Source organism: Ambystoma mexicanum, chromosome 12 (genome assembly GCF_040938575.1).
Source record: "Ambystoma mexicanum isolate Mex_15411 chromosome 12, UKY_AmexF1_1, whole genome shotgun sequence".
Taxonomy (NCBI): Eukaryota; Metazoa; Chordata; class Amphibia; order Caudata; family Ambystomatidae; genus Ambystoma; species Ambystoma mexicanum.
Window position 1 is genome coordinate 2084847 of NC_090936.1, and position 16051 is coordinate 2100897.

The following is a 16051-nucleotide window of genomic DNA, read 5'->3' on the forward strand; positions in this document are numbered from 1 at the left end:
GACTAGAGTCAGGCAGATTTAGAAAGAGGTTGTTGCAGGTCCAGCCTAGAGAGAACCAGGGCTCTTGTGACAATATGCTTCTGGGGGAAAGTGAGAAAAGGAAGAATACCTCTGAGGAGGTGCAGCTGGTAGTGGGACTTCTGGTGACATCCGTGATGTGAGGAGAGAAGGAGAGGGTGGAGTCGAAGATGACACCAATGTTTTTTGCCTCGCAGGAAGGCGCAGGTAGAGGGCCCAAGGAGGGAAGCCAGAGTGAAAGAGGGAAAGTGGGAGCAGGGGTCCCAATGAGAAGGATCTCAGTCTTGCTGGCGATCAGGCAAATTGTTAAAGGCACACCATTCTTGATTCACGGATGGACAATCAGGAATATATGAGAGAGGAGAGGAGGCATAGGAAAGCCTGAAGGAGAGCCGACTGTCATCTGCATAACACTGAAAGTTAGGAGAGAATTAGAGATGAGTTGGGCCAGAGGTGCCAAGTAAATGTTGAAGAGCCAGGGTGCGAGGTTAGAGCCCTGGGGAACACCACATACAGAGAGAGGTGGTGGAGAGAAGAACAAGTTTCTTACCCCTGGTAACGTTCTTTCGACTGGGTGTTCCTCCCACGTATTCCTCATCTTTGAGGAAAGCAGTGTTTGTTTTGATGGATGGAGTGAGAAATTTCTCAATGGTTTTCATGAACCGAATGGAGGACCACTTTTCAAGAGCTTCCATCGTGACTGAGGGAAGAATCAAGGCAGTAATGCTTTGTGAACGTGTGTATAGTAGACCACGTAGCTGTCTCACAAATTGTTTTGCTAGGAACATCTCTTTGCAGACACGTAGAAGTAGTCATGCCCCTGGTGGATTGGGCCCTCAAGCCTTCTGGAGGATCCTTGCCCACCAGCCTGTGGCATTCTGAAATTGTCAGAATTATCCATCTGGATAAGGTCTGCTTTGTCCCAGCCTGACCCAGTTTGTCGTCTATATAGCCTATAAAAAGCTGATCATCTCTACAAAGTTTAGATAATCTAAATATGTAGCGGCTTAGAGTTTTACATGGATCCAATCCATGTAACCTCTCCTCTTTGCCAGGATGAGGTGGAGGATAGAAAGTAGTCCATACAATTTTCTGTCCTACATGAAAATCCAAAATGATCTTAGGCAAAAATAAAGGCTTAACCCTCAAGACGACCTTATCCTTGTGGAAATTGGAAAGGGTGGTTTAGATGAAAGTGCCTGCAATTCACTCACTCTACAGGCTGAAGTTACTGCTACCAACAAAATGGTTTTAAATGTTAGCAACCTTAATGGACATGCATGTAGAGGTTCAAATGGTGCACACAAGAAATATTAACACCAGATTAAGGTCCCAAACTGGAACCTGGAAAGGAGATGGGGTGAACACATTGGTGAGTCCCTTCAGAAATTGTGCTACCAGTGGTATCTTAAAATATGAAGATTCCTCAGACGAGTGCTTAAAGATGAATAGCGCCACCAAATAGCCATCAATTTTTCCAGCCTGGAGCCCCAGATTGACTAGGTATAATAGAACATTAACACCTCTTGTGCTCTGCATAGGAAAGGGTGTATATTCTTGTCCTTGTACCAGCTGGCAGATGGACAGGTCCAAAAGGTCCGGGTACCACGTCCTCTTGGCCCAATCCGGGTCAATGAGGATCATGGGTTTCCTGAACTTTCTCAACCTCCAGATCACGTGAGGAATGATGGGCACTGGAGGAAACGCGTACAGCAGTGGAAACTCCCAGTCCACGACAAACATGTCACCCAGAGCTCCTCTTGGGGGAAATTACCTGGAGCAGCACAGTTCTCACTTCTGGTTGACATTGATCGTGAACAGATCCACTTCAGGGATTCCCCAAATGGTCAAGGATCTCTTTAAGGACTTCCTGAGCTAGTTCCCACTAGTGGGAGACTGTGCTCTGCCTGCTCAGAGCACCCACCACTGTGTTCCCCTCTCCGGCAAGGTGAACTGCCGATAGGGAGATTCCCTCTTGAATTGCCCAGTACCAGAACTGCATTGCCTCTCTGCACAGTGGTAGTGGCCCTACACCGCCTCTCGTTGAGGTAGTACATGGCCACTATGTTTTCTGTCATTATCAGGACATTCTTCCCCATACAGAGGGCAGAAAAGCCATCAGCACAAGTCTGATTGCCCACAGCTCCAAAAGATTGATGTGAAGTTTGGACTCCGATGGAGACCAACAACCACCGATTGTCAGATTGTTGGCGTGGGCTCCCCACCCTGTGAGTGAGGCGTCCGTCCCTACTGTTATCTCCGCCCATGGTTGCCAAAAAGGTTCTCCTTTCAGAATGTTGTCCTCGCAGGCCCAAAGGAGATCCTGAGCGACCCTGCTTGGAACCTGAAGTAGGTCTGACATGTTGCCTGGGAATTGAGACCATTGTGTTCTGTGAGCCCATTGAAGGGATCTCATCCTCAGGCGAGCCTCCGGCACCAGAAAAATGCAGGATGCCATGAGGCCTGTTTTGAGGCCGAGCAACCTTAAAAAGTCGAAGGCTGGAAGACGCTGGCCACTCTGAAACTTGGAGACCATCTGCAGGATGTCTTGAGTCCTCACCTCGGGTGGCAAACTCTTACCAAAGGATGCATTCAGCACGGCCTGATGAATTGGAGTTTTTCAGATTTTGTCATATTGGACTTCTTGTAACTGAGGGAGAAGCCCAGTCTGTGAAAAGAGTGGCAGGTGACTGAGATGATCCATTACTTTTTCGGGAGAACGCACACTGATCATCCCACCGTCCAGGTAGAGTTAGACGTGAATCCCCACCCCCCCTTCCGAGACACACTGCCACCACCGCTATCAGCTTGGTGAAAACCCTTGGGGCGGAGGTCAACCCGAAAGGCAGAACTCGAAACTGATCATGCGAACCGCCAACGGCGAACCTCAGGTACTTTCTGTGCTTGAGATGGACTCGCACATGAAAGTAAGCATCCTGAAGGTCCAATGACAACATCCTATCCTGGAGAAAGAGGGCCTGAAGGAGCTGAGAAAGTGTAACCATCTCGAACTTGTCCTTCCTGAGGAACCTGTTCAAGTATCTCAAGTCCAAGATGAGTCTACGCCCTCCATCCTTCTTGGGTATTAGGAAATATGTAAAGTACCATCCTTTGTTCCTCTCTGCTACAGGCACTGTTTCTATAGCGCCTTTCTCTGGAAGGGCCAAAATTTCCTCCACAAGGAGCAGATCTGGAACCCTCAAAGAACGGTTCCCCAGTGGATGGTTCTGAGGTCTCTATATGAAAGGAAAGCAGTAACCGTGGGCTTTTGTTTCCAGTGCCCAAGCATCGGAAGTAATGTCTCGCCATTCTTCCAGATGCTGAGACAGTCTGCCTTCCACTGGGGTTTTGCGACTCAAGACCTCAGAGAGGTTTAGAGGTAGCTGAAGCAGTGGCGGTTGGTAAGGATGCCCCTGCTCAAATGGGCTTTGCACCTCTCCCTCGTCCACCACGAGGGAATCTTCTTTGGCCTCCAACCAGCCATTCCGCTCGCTCTTCCAACTGAGGAGTATTCGTGAAAAGATCTACACCTCCAAGGCGGTCCACTGGGGCTAAAGGGCTGAGGCTGCCTAACAGCAGTACCTAAAGATTTGGCGGTCGGCTTCGAGGTCTGCAGCTTCTCAAGGCTTTCGTCAGCCTTGGTGCCAAAAAGGTGAGACACGTCAAAAGGCATGTTAAGGAGTCTGGATTGCACATCAGGTGCAAATCCAGACTTCCTCAACCATGCAAATCTGCGTATTACGGTGCTTGTTGCCATGGCTCTGCTGATGCGGGCTGCAGTATCTAGACCCAACTGAAGAGACTTGCACATGGCTTTGTTGCTGTCTCGAACAATAGCCAATAAAAAGTCTCTTTCCTCCCCCTCAGGAATATGCTCAGCCGCCATGGAAATACAGTCCTATAGAGTGAATGAAAACTTTGCTAAGGCACATGTGGAGCTGACCGACTAAAGAGCCATGCCCCCGCAAAAAATACTTCCCTTGCCCATGCATCTACTCTGTCATCCCTTTCCGGTGGGATGGTTGTGTAAGCTGCCTGCACCACAAGACTTTCAGGGGTGGGGTGTTTTGACAATTAGTTGGGCTCACTACTAGATGAGCGGTATTTTCTTGTCAAGTTTTTGTTTACTGCCGGACTTGACTCCGGCGTCCCCCAATTGGCAGACACCCGTTTTTAAAAAACATTTTTAAGTGCAATATGGAAAGGTAAAATGGGATCCATTCGCTGACCCTTATCAAGGATGTCTGTTACATCATCCTTCTCGAAGGGAGGGGAGGTCTACTCCATCCCAAGTAATCTACAACCAAAGACATGACCTGTCTATATGATGCATCTGCATGTTCACCAGATTCAGGTTTACCAAATTCTAGCTCTGGTGAAGTGTCCACTCCACTGGCTGTTTGCAAGTAGTCAAAGATCTTTTAGCCTGGACTCCTCGGATATAAAGTATCAGGGACATTTGGTGTACCAAATTGTAGCAAAAATGGTGCATCGTTATCCGATGACTCATTTTCCTCAAAAATCGAGGTTAGTGATTTGAAATAATCCTTCCTTTGTAAAGGAGTATAAGTCTTACCTGGGATGGGCATCGAAGGCTTCACACATTTTGAACTCGACGCTCGAGGAGTCGTTAATATTTTTACTGAAGTCGTTTTCGACTTCAACGTCACCAAAGGCTTTGATGCTGCCGAAGGTGCCATTGGTGTCGAAGGTGCCGGATGCGTCGATGACCTTGATCTTTAGTTATGCCGAAAAGAAAATCCGAAGCAGCTGAAGCTTGATATCGAATACATGAAAGATCAGGAACACGTGGGAGCACACCATCCATTCGAAAGGACCCCAGTTGAACATGGGAGGGTCGATCGGAGGGGAAGGAATTCAACCAGGCTAGGGCCTGATCTGTGGTGCCCAGGTTGTCACGGAGAGGATGGATCAGGATGGCATGGTTGACTGCCGAAAGCAGAGACAAGAACAAGGAGGATGAGGATGGAATGAAGGCTAAAGTCGATATTTGAGTGCAGATCTTCACAGGAGTTCAGGAGAGCAGTTTCCGTGCTTCTGGCTGCTCTAAACTCAGTCTGATGGTCATGGTGACAACCAACAGATTTGGTATGGAGAGTAAGCTGGGAGGTGGCCAGCTTTTCCAGGAGTTTGTCCAGGAAAGGAGTGATAGAGATCAGGCGGTAGTTTGCTGGAGAGGAAGGATTGGCAGAAGGCTTCAACAGGAAGGGGTGCAGAAGGGAGTGTTTTAGGGGGGAGGAGAAAGTTTCTGTGACAAAAGAGTGATTGCAGAAATTGGCCAAGGCTGGAGAGAGGGTGTTGATGTTGTCCTGGAGGAGCACAGAAGCACCTGCTTGGACAATACGTTCATAGATTGAACTTTCCTAGAACCATTGTCAGCGGTGAACATGGGGAAAGAGAGGGAAAGAGGGAAAGAGGGAAAGAGGGAAAGAGGGAAAGAGGGAAAGAGGGAAAGAGGAACAGGAGTGAGAGGACAGGATGTCTTGAGTTTTAGTGGTGAAGTGAGACGCCAGTGCCAGCTCCTTGCAGATTTTTAAGAGTTTAGCAGTGTTGTACGAGTCCGCACGCAGAGACGCAGGCTTGGATGTAGGCTCTCTTCTTGGACAAATAGGTTTTGCTCTTGCCTATCCTACTTATGTTATTAGCTTAGGGAGGTCAGGAGAGCAGCAGACCAGGGATAGGCTTGAAGACTTTCTTTTGGACACACAGTTTGAACATTTCCTTTGCAGCATTGGATATGCCAGGACGGACAAGGACGTATAAAGGTTAAGTGTTATTTTGCGATCATATACTTAGAGAATCGGAACCGGAGAACTACTTATTTTGTTTGGCCAGTCGGACACTGTTGTATAGAGAAGAACAAGTTACTTTCTTACCTGGTAACGTTCTTGCGATGGGATGGTCCGACGACGTATTCCATATCTACGACATGTAATCACCACAGCTGTGCTGCTTCGGAAACTTTTTTCCTGGCGTCTGCGTCAATGACGTAGATGACGTCGATGCGCCGTCGTCGAGGACCTCCTCCGACGTCATCCGATGTGATAAGTAGGACGCACGACGCCCGTAGCCTCAGTTGTAGTTTTTTCCCCCAGAACGTGTGACATAAGTCAACTGCCAGTCAGACACAAAGCCTTGCGGAACGTAAGCTGCAATCGCAAAAGAAATTCTGCAGCGGGGAAGGCAGGGCGGGAGCGATATGGAATACATCGTCGGACCATCCCATCGAAAGAACGTTACCAGGTAAGAAAGTAACTTGTTCTTCGAGGGGATTGGGTCCTCCGACATATTCCATATCTATGACAGACTCCCAAAGCAGTACCAGAGCAAGGAGGAGGGAAAGAATTTAGAATCAAAATTTAGAATAGCCAATCAAATAGCAGAGCAAAGGACCGCCTTGCCAAAGGCCAGATCCTGCCCTCGGATGGAATCGAGAGAATAGTGACGTACAAATGTATGTACTGAAGCCCAGGTGGCTGCATCACAGATGTTGCGAATGGGACCACCCCTCTGCAGGGCACTAGATGCAGCCACACCCCTGGTAGAATGGGCCCGCAAGCCAGCCGGTGGGTCCCTACTCGCCAAGCGGTAACACTCCGAGATGGCTAAAATAATCCAGCGAGACAAAGTCTGTTTCGTCACAGCTTGCCCCAAACGCTTTCCAGCGTAACCAATAAAGAGTTTATCGTCCACTCTGACCCGGGACATGCATGAAACATAAAAGCTTAAAGCTCTCCTAGGATCAAGCCTACGGAGCCTCTTCTCTTTCTTTCCAGGATGCGGAGGAGGATAGAATGCCGGAAGAACAACCTTCTGGGCCAAATGAAAATCCGTCACTACCTTCGGAAGAAAAGAAGGACGAACTCTAAGGACAACCCTGTCCTTGTGAAATACAGTGAAGGGTGGCTGAACTGAAAGTGCCTGTAACTCACTCACTCTGCGAGCGGAAGTAACCGCAACTAAAAACACAGTTTTCAGAGTTAACAGCCTCAAAGGGCAAGAATGTAAAGGCTCAAACGGAGCACCCATAAGAAACTTAAGAACAAGGTTTAAATCCCAACCGGGCACCAGGAAAGGTGACGGAGGGAACACATTAGTGAGCCCTTTCAGAAACTGTGAAATTAAAGGGATTTCAAAGTAAGAACACTCTTCAGACGAGCGCTTAAAGATGGGCAGCGCCGCCAGGTAACCTTTAATGGTACCACTTGCAAGCCCCTGTGGGCCAAAGAAAGTAAAAAGGACAGAACCATGGGGATGTCACATGCAAAAGGATCCACATTCTGAACCCTGCACCAGTCGCAAAACTTACGCCAACGGCAACGGTACAGAGACTTTGTTGCTGGCCTTCGGGCCGAAAGCAACACCTCCATCACGTCTTCAGGGAGGTCCCAATCCTTATACCTCAACCTTTCAGAAGCCAAGCGTGAAGGTTGAGGGATCTGACCTCTGAATGGAGAACCTGACCCCCCTCCCGTGAGAGCAGATCGTCTCGGTAGGGAAGACGACGTGGAGGGCAGATGGACAAGTCGAGAAGGTCCGGGTACCACGTCCTCCGAGCCCACGCCAGAGCAATGAGGATCATCCGGGAACCGAACTTCCGTAACCTCCGCAGCACTTGCGGGATGACGGGGACTGGAGGAAACGCGTACAGCAGAGGGAATGACCACTCCACCACGAACGCGTCTCCTAAAGCTCCTTTTGGAGGAAATTCCCGCGCGCAAAACTTTTCGCACTTCCGGTTGACACTGGAGGCGAAGAGATCCACTTGAGGGGTCCCCCAAAGGGCGAAGATCTCCAGGAGAATCTCCTGAGCCAACTCCCACTCGTGAGAGATCGCGCTCTGCCTGCTAGGAGCGTCCGCCGTCACGTTTTCGTCTCCGGCCAGATGAACTGCCGAGATCGAAACTTCCTGCTGGATGGCCCAGAACTCGAGCTGCATTGCCTCCCTGCACAGAGGAAGTGACCCTGCCCCCCCCTTTTTGTTGAGGTAGTGCATGGCCACTGTGTTGTCCGTCAGGATCAGGACATTCTTTCCTCGCACAGTCGGCAGAAAAGCCTTCAGGGCTAGCCTGACGGCCCTCAGCTCCAACAGATTGATATGGAGTCTGGACTCCGACGGAGACCAACGACCGCTGACTGTCAGCCCGTTGGCATGAGCACCCCATCCCGTGAGGGATGCATCCATCACGATCGTCACCTCCGGCCAGGGAAGCCAAAAGGGAGCCCCCTTCATCAAGTTGCCTTCGACGGCCCACCACAGAAGGTCCCGGGCGACCGAGGGCGGCACCAGAACCGAGTCCGACAACCTGCCGGAGGACTGCGACCATTGCGTCTTGAGTGCCCACGGCAAAGATCTCATCCGCAGGCGAGCCTCTGGCACCAGAAGAATGCAGGATGCCATGAGGCCAAGCAACCTCAAGAACTCGAACGCTGGGAGCGTCTGGGCATGCTGAAACTTGTGCACCATCTGCTGAATGTGAAGAGCCCTCACCTGGGGAGGAAAACACTGCCCCAGGGAAGTGTCGAGCACTGCTCCGATGTACTGGAGCCGCTGTGTTGGCGTCAAATGGGACTTCTTTAAATTGAGGGAGAAGCCCAGCCTGGGAAGGGAGTGGCAGGTGACGGACAGATGATCCAGGACTTGCTCGGGAGAGCTCCCCCTGATCAACCAATCGTCCAGGTAGGGGTAGACGTGAATCCCCCCTTGCTTGAGATGCGCTGCCACCACCACCATGAGCTTGGTGAAAACCCTTGGGGCGGAGGTCAATCCGAACGGCAGGACCCGAAACTGAAAGTGCGAGTCGCCAACCGCGAACCTCAGGTACTTCTTGTGCTTGGGATGGATCGGCACATGGAAGTAAGCATCCTTGAGGTCGAGAGACACCAACCAGTCCTGAAGCTGAAGGGCCTGGAGGACTTGAGAGAGAGTAACCATCTTGAACTTGTCCTTCCTGAGGAGTTTGTTCAAACCGCGCAAGTCCATGATGGGTCTCAATCCCCCGTCTTTCTTCGAAATCAAAAAATAAGGGGAATACCATCCTTTGTTCCTCTCCGCTACAGGCACCAGTTCTATGGCGCCTTTCTCCAGCAGGGCTTGAATTTCCTGCGCAAGGAGCGGATCCAGACTCTGCAAAGAGAGGTTCCCCGGTGGATTGTCGCGAGGCCTGTGCCGAAAAGGAAGACAGTAGCCGTGGGGTATGATCTCCAGAACCCACACATCTGAAGTAATGGCTTGCCACTCTACAAGATGCTGCGCCAGCCTTCCCCCAACCGGCGAACCATGGGACATGGCCTCACGACTGAGCGGGAGCGGCTGCGGCGTTACCTGAGGGCAAAGAGGCAACTGCCCGAGCGGCCTTGGCACCACGGGTACCCTGTCGTCCACCTCTGGTACCCCTGCGTAGGCCCCTTTGACTGCCAGCTCCTCTCGCTTTACTGAAGGACGAATAATAGCGAAAGGAACCACCCCTCCACTGCTGTCCCCTAGGACGAAAAGGCGGAGGTTGGCGAACTGCAGCGCCCAACGACTTTGCTGCAGCCTTTGAGGTCTGCAACCTCTCAAGGCTCTCGTCAGCCTTGCTGCCAAAAAGGTGTTCACCGTCAAAGGGCATGTTGAGGAGCCAGAACTGCACATCAGGAGCAAACCCCGACTTCCGCAACCACGCAAACCTGCGTATCACGGTGCTCGCCGCCATGGACCTACTGACGCATTCAGCTAAGTCCAAACCCGACTGAACGGACTCACACATGGCATCCTTACCATCCTGGACCATAGCAAGGAAACCATCCCGTTCGTCCCCTTCGGGAATATGTTCAGCCGCTAACGCAACACAGTTCCACAGAGTGTGCGTGAAACGAGACAAGGCACAAATGGAGTTGGCCGCCTGAAGCGCCATACCACCAGAAGAAAACACTTTCTTCGCCCAGCCATCAAAACGTTTGTCGTCCCTATCAGGAGGGATGGTAGGGTACGACGCCTGCTTTGCCGGGGCCGTGGCCGCCTGCACCACCAAACTCTCCGGAGTGGGGTGCCTGGTCAAGTAGCAGGGGTCGCTACTGGCTGGACGGTATTTTCGCGACAAGGATCTGCCCATCGCCGGGAGACTCTCCGGAGCAGTCCAAGCCGCCGCCACCCTTCTCTGTAAAGCCATATGGAACGGCAGTACCGGGTCAGTTGGGGGACCAACATCAAGGATGTCCGTCAGATCATCCTGCACAAACTCCCCTGGGGGAGCAGACCATCCCAAGTACTCAGAAACCCTAGCCATAAGGCGCCGGTACGAGGAATCGGCATGAGAGCCAGGCTCAGGCCTACAAAACTCCACCTCCGGAGAGGTGTCCAGTTCACTGGCATCATGCAGTGACTGCCTCAAATCGTCAAACTGACTATGGCCCGAGACAATCTCATCTGGAACCTGACTAGGAACCAGGCCATCAGAATCCTCATCCGCCTCTGATATATACTCCAGGTGGCAAAAAGAAGGCACCCGAGAGTGCTTGCTCTTAACCAGAGCCTTCCTAGGGGGTCCTCCCGTGCCACGGGGTACCTCCGACACGAAAGGCGTCGATGGCGTCGAGCGAATCGGCGCCGGCGCCGAGAGGATCGGCGTCGACTTCGAGGAAATCGGCGTCGAGGAAATCGGCGTCGACGTCAGATGCAGCGCCTCCAGCATCGGCGGCATCGACACAGCCCTCGAAGCCGGAGCCCCGAGCGTGTCTTTCGACGACCTGAGCGTCGACGGCTTCGACGACTTCCTCGGAGCCGGAGCCTCGAGAAAGCCTGTCGACGCCCTCGACGCCTCAGACGTCGATGTCTTCCTCGAAGACCTCACAGGTGCACACAGTCTCGAACGCGTCGAGGACCGGGACCTGGAACGGGCACGTCGAGAACGAGTCTCCTTGTCCTAACGGGACCTCTCCCGTGACTTGTGCCGACCACTCTTGCGAGCGGTGTCTCTCGACCTCTCACGGCCGACCCCACTCGGGGGCGCGGACGGCTTAGTACCCTGCGACTCAAGAATCGCCAGCATTTTCCTCCCGAAGGAAGCCCATTCCTCCGGTGGGGTAAGCGACGTGCCGGGCAGAGTCCTCCGAAGAGGACCTGGAAGACGACCGGTGTCGGCGCTTCCGAGAATGCCTCGAAGAGGCTGAGGAGTGGCGAGGCCGACTCCTAGAAGGAGACCCACGAGACTTCCGACGATGACGCGGAGAGTCACCCCTCGAATCATCCGTCGAAAGCCCCGCAGACTTCGACTTCCGGGGCTTGGACACCCGACCTACCGACAACTTCTTCTTACATTCGCGTAAGGCTTTGGACGCGAGCGACTGGCAGTCGATACAGTCTTCCGTGTCGTGGGCCTCCCCGAGGCACCAGAGGCAGGCGTCGTGCGAGTCCGTCACCGACATCTTGGACCCACACTCCCCGCACTTCTTGAAGCCCGGACGCGGGGTCGAAGACAAAGTAGAAGACATCTTCACACGAAGGATTTTCACAAAACGAACAGGCTCGAAGAACCGAGAAGAACAGAACTCCAAAGAGTCGAGGCGTTTAACCGAGAAACACGAAGCAACACGTTTGCGGAAAAAACGGAACTGAGGCTACGGGCGTCGTGCGTCCTACTTATCACATCGGATGACGTTGGACGTCGGAGGAGGTCCTCGACGACGGCGCATCGACGTCATCGACGCAGGAAAAAAGTTTCCGAAGCAGCACAGCTGTGGTGATTACATGTCATAGATATGGAATACGTCGGAGGACCCAATCCCCTCGAAATCTCTTTTTAGGATTAGACTTTTCCCTTGTCTTTTAGTAATTTGTGTAACCCCAGTTTGACAATAAAATAAAGTGGTGTTAAACTTGAGATTGCTTCAAGTTCTTCCCGACAGGGATTAGATGGAGAGTTCGGGAGCACTACACATTGGCAGTGTTGGAGCCATGGAGATCTCCGTCAGAAGGAAGCCCAAGGGGGAATTGCACTGTTCTGACTATGGATTAGTATGCAAATGGGTAATTTTGAAAAATAGAACATTTTCGTCCTTGGCATTCAGTGATGGAAAAATACCCAGGACTATGGCTTATCATGCTACGCATACCATGTTTTAAAGTGATCTGGCATGGAATATACAAAAGATTTGTTTCCGAGTCCACTGTACATTAAGAGTAACCTGTGATAAGAATCTAGATTGCATGTGGAAAGGCCTTCTCAAGCGATCCTCTGGGAGAGGAAGTAACATTTTATGCAATTCAATTATTTTCGTGTTCAGGAGCAATGGGAAGAAAACATATCACTTCACCTTATCAATGAGGTCTCTATTGACACAGTTTGGCAGCTGTTGAATAAAGGAATCGACTATTAGCTTCAAATGTGACCCAGTGCTGGCTTCTTCATCTTCTTGCTCTAGTTCAAAAACAAGATAATACAACTATTACAAGGATGATGTATACACCAAGAAAAGCATATGCAGAGTCATCAATAAAATAAATATATAGGCTAGGTACTGCCAGTATAATATTCCATCCAGCCCCACAGAAAAGCAGCGTAGCAGCCATACGCAACAATATTTATAAACAAATTAGAAATGTGAATTATTCTTTTACTGCCCAAAAAACTATATTTTACTCCACTTCAAAAAATAGTGAGTAAAATAATCTTGACTTCGAGAAAGAAGGCGAATGATACTTGCATGCGACACCCATAATGAATTCACGAGATGTCCATACTCTCTGCCTTTATCACTTCTTCCTACTCTTCCTCCCTTACGGACTGCTTTTCCTCCGATCTCCAGATGTCTCCTCTCCCCTTCCTCTTCCTTCTTACCCTCCATCAAATCCTCAGCTGCAACCTCCTTACGTTTATACTGTGCACCGCTGCCATTGGCATGGTCTACAGGCGCTCCTCATAGTGCTTTACCCCTCCCCTTCTTTCTCTTCTGTTTGTACTCTTTCCCCCCACCCCGTCTCCCTGCTCTGTCCGATATTTGAAAATCTCCCCTGTTTTTTCTCCCCCACCTTCTGTTATTCCGGTGGCTTTTGACCATACTGCTCCACCCTTATTAAATCCATTAATTCTGCCGCCACCTCCTCGCTCTGTCGCGCTTTCCATCTTTCCCATCCACTCTTTGCACTTTGTGCCACACATCCTAAATCTTTCCCCCACTTCATTCTTGCAATCCCTGCCCTCCTCCTCCCACTGCTTCGCCACTGTTAAGGCAGTTTTTGTACAACTCTGTTGAGGAATCCACAGCCACTGACCTGAATAGGGGGGGCTAATACACTTGACAAGAAAGGGAAGCCAATCCCTCTCCTCATAACGTCCCTTCCTTTCTGTCCCCGGCGGGGGTGTGTGGCAGCCACTCAGCCAATGAGGCTCGGAACAGGGTAACCCCAGCTATGAGCCGCCAGACGGCTGGAGGTTGCCATCTTCCCCCGCCGGGGATCGAGGCAAGTGATGTTTCTCCCCCTCACCCCACACAATCCAAAGAATTCCCTTTCCACCACCCTCCCATCCCCACTTAACTTCTTTTTGTCCTTTTCGGGAGCGGACGTGCTGGGAACACTGTCCCCAGCGCGTCCGTTCCCGATCCGCAAAATGCCATCATGGAAAGGAAGAATGGACTACACATAGTCCCTTCTCTTCTTTACATGGTGGCCGTTTTGTTAGTTTACCTTTTGACATTCATTTTCACAGGCCGCCATGGAAAGGGAAAACGGACTAAGTTTTCATTTCCCCAGCGTCCTTTTTTAAAAATTTTCTTTTTCTGTTCCGAAACGTTCCGGCGTTTCAGACCCGGAAAAAAAAAAACATGCTTAGTACTCCGGTCTTACGGGCCGGGTTTCTAGCAATAGGCCCTGAGCAGGAGGTGGGCATTACCACTTCAGGTAATGCCCCGGAGTCTTCGTTAAGGTAACTATGGGCCCTGAGCAAGAAGGATCAACTTTCGGGCAGGGGTAACAGGCAGAAACAAGGTACAACTAGTTTGAATATCTCAAGAAAAGACAATACAATGACATACTAAAAAAATATATACTTTAAATAGGTTATACATACCGATATCTATCAGGCCAAGTAAGTTATCACATATATCACAGTATAAAATACACACCATATTATAAATCAGTAAGTGTCATTTCATCGCCCAAATGCCTCTATGTGGGCCCACTGTCTCAGACACCCAACATAAAATAACAGGGGGTCAAGGGAACGATACAATCTAAAAAAAGCAGTGTAAGGGGTCAGAAATGAGAGGCGGACACAAAGTGTTAGCGTTTTCAACGTCGGACATCTATTAAAAGAAAAGGGCTGCATAAAGGCCTCTGTCTTTATCCTAAAGAGTTTCCCTGCCTAGGAAACTAAAACTAAAGATCAGTCTGTGTCTTGTCGTCAACATTATGTAAACTGTCCTTGTGTCCAAAATATATCTGACCCTCACACTAGAAATAAAACAATTAAGAAGTGTAAGGAAAATGTCTCTGATCAGTGTTTAACCAAAAAGTGTTCAAATGTAAAGCAAATGGACAAATCCAACAAAAATGGTTTCTTCCAAAAGATGTCCTTGGATCCAGAGGGTAGTTCCCTTCCCCTAAATTATTTCAGGCAGGATGGCGAAAGTGTCTTTTCCCAAACAATGTTTCCTTAAGCAGGGCAAGCAGGTCTCTTCGATACAACAAGTTCTCAAGGCTGGCATGGTCTCTTTCACACAACTGCTTCAAGGATGGCTTCCTGGTATACTCCCCTGCCAGGAATTCTTCAGATTCCCTGGTATACTCTCTATTCACAATGTTCCATTTCCCAGTATAAAAATGATAGCACAGTTGTACTCCTGCACATCATTGACTTCAGATATTAGAGTTTTCCCATATGGACCTCTCACATATGAAGACTTGTTCAAGTTAACTAGTATTCATTTGCTTATGGCAATGCTTGCTCCAACTTTCCCCCATATGAAATTCTCATGTATGGAGACTCATGCAAATTTTATCTTTCTAATTTACTTGGTCAATATTCAGAATGCACTTTTAATTGCTCATGTGCCTGTCCGAACACCCCGGGGGTTCCCATCATCACTGAGCCAACTCACCAATGTCTCATATCGCTTCCGACCCGTGGCACGTTGCTGCGGCGATGTCTCAATTCGGGTATGGTATCTCCCAGTTGGCAGACCCGCTTTCAGCTCTTCTGCCGGCCTTGCATTCACTTGCCAATAAAGTGGCTGCTGTTCGGCTCGTCTGCGTCCTTGACAGCCTCTCTGCTGCTGCCGATCTCTTTTGTGTCGCTTCCCTGGAGCCTGCCATGCTCCCCTAGGTCTCCCGCCACTCCAGTAAGAAATGCTGACAAGCGTCTGCTTGAAAGCACCTGCCGGCTTAAGCATGGTCCGCTCTGGTGCGTCTGCCTTCACCTGCGGTTAAAATTCCTGCTTCGCCCAAGCTGCTTCTCTGCTCTTCGCTTTTTGATTGCAAGTGAAAACCATCTTTAAATGTCCCACGCAGCTGATCTATGTTGCAACTAGTCTGCGTCTTTAGTTTAGGGTTTCTTTAAATCCATAGTGACGTCTTCCTCGTCTCAGTACTTGAGGCATTATGGAAGTAGAGTCTATAGGATTAATAAGGTCTACCAAGGTGTTTTTATTTGGGATTTTTACCTAGTACAAAATCAGAGATATGAGATGTGAAGTATGTGTTACATACACATGAGGTGTGAATGGCCATTTGCTCATAATGGCAGGATGCCATCAAAAGTTTAGGTGTTATAGTGCTGTCTTCAAAAGAGGGTTTGAGGGGGAAATACTGTCTCTTCCAAAGGAGTCATCACCTCTTTCTGGCCGTCGTCCCTTCCCACGGTTCCATGTGATAATTCCGCCGCAAAAATATCGCAATACAATTTGCTATATTTTTGCGGCGAAATTTACAATGGACCCTGCAGGGGACACCCCCGCAACCCCCCCCTCCCACATAATATCCCCAATAAAAATATCGCCTATGGCGAACCAAACAGCCATATGATATTTTTGTTCG

At 50.0% G+C, this 16051-nt stretch overlaps 1 protein-coding gene across 5 annotated transcripts in view; it reads right to left on the reverse strand.

The window, feature by feature from the left end:
* Positions 1-16051, reverse strand: part of UPF2 (UPF2 regulator of nonsense mediated mRNA decay) — a 766220-nt gene that overhangs the window by 547561 nt on the left and 202608 nt on the right. For all 5 annotated transcript variants that reach the window (XM_069627785.1, XM_069627784.1, XM_069627788.1 and 2 more), the window contains exon 7: positions 12334-12437. In XM_069627785.1, the coding sequence (XP_069483886.1) occupies positions 12334-12437 (104 nt within the window). The remainder of the gene's footprint in view (positions 1-12333; positions 12438-16051) is intronic.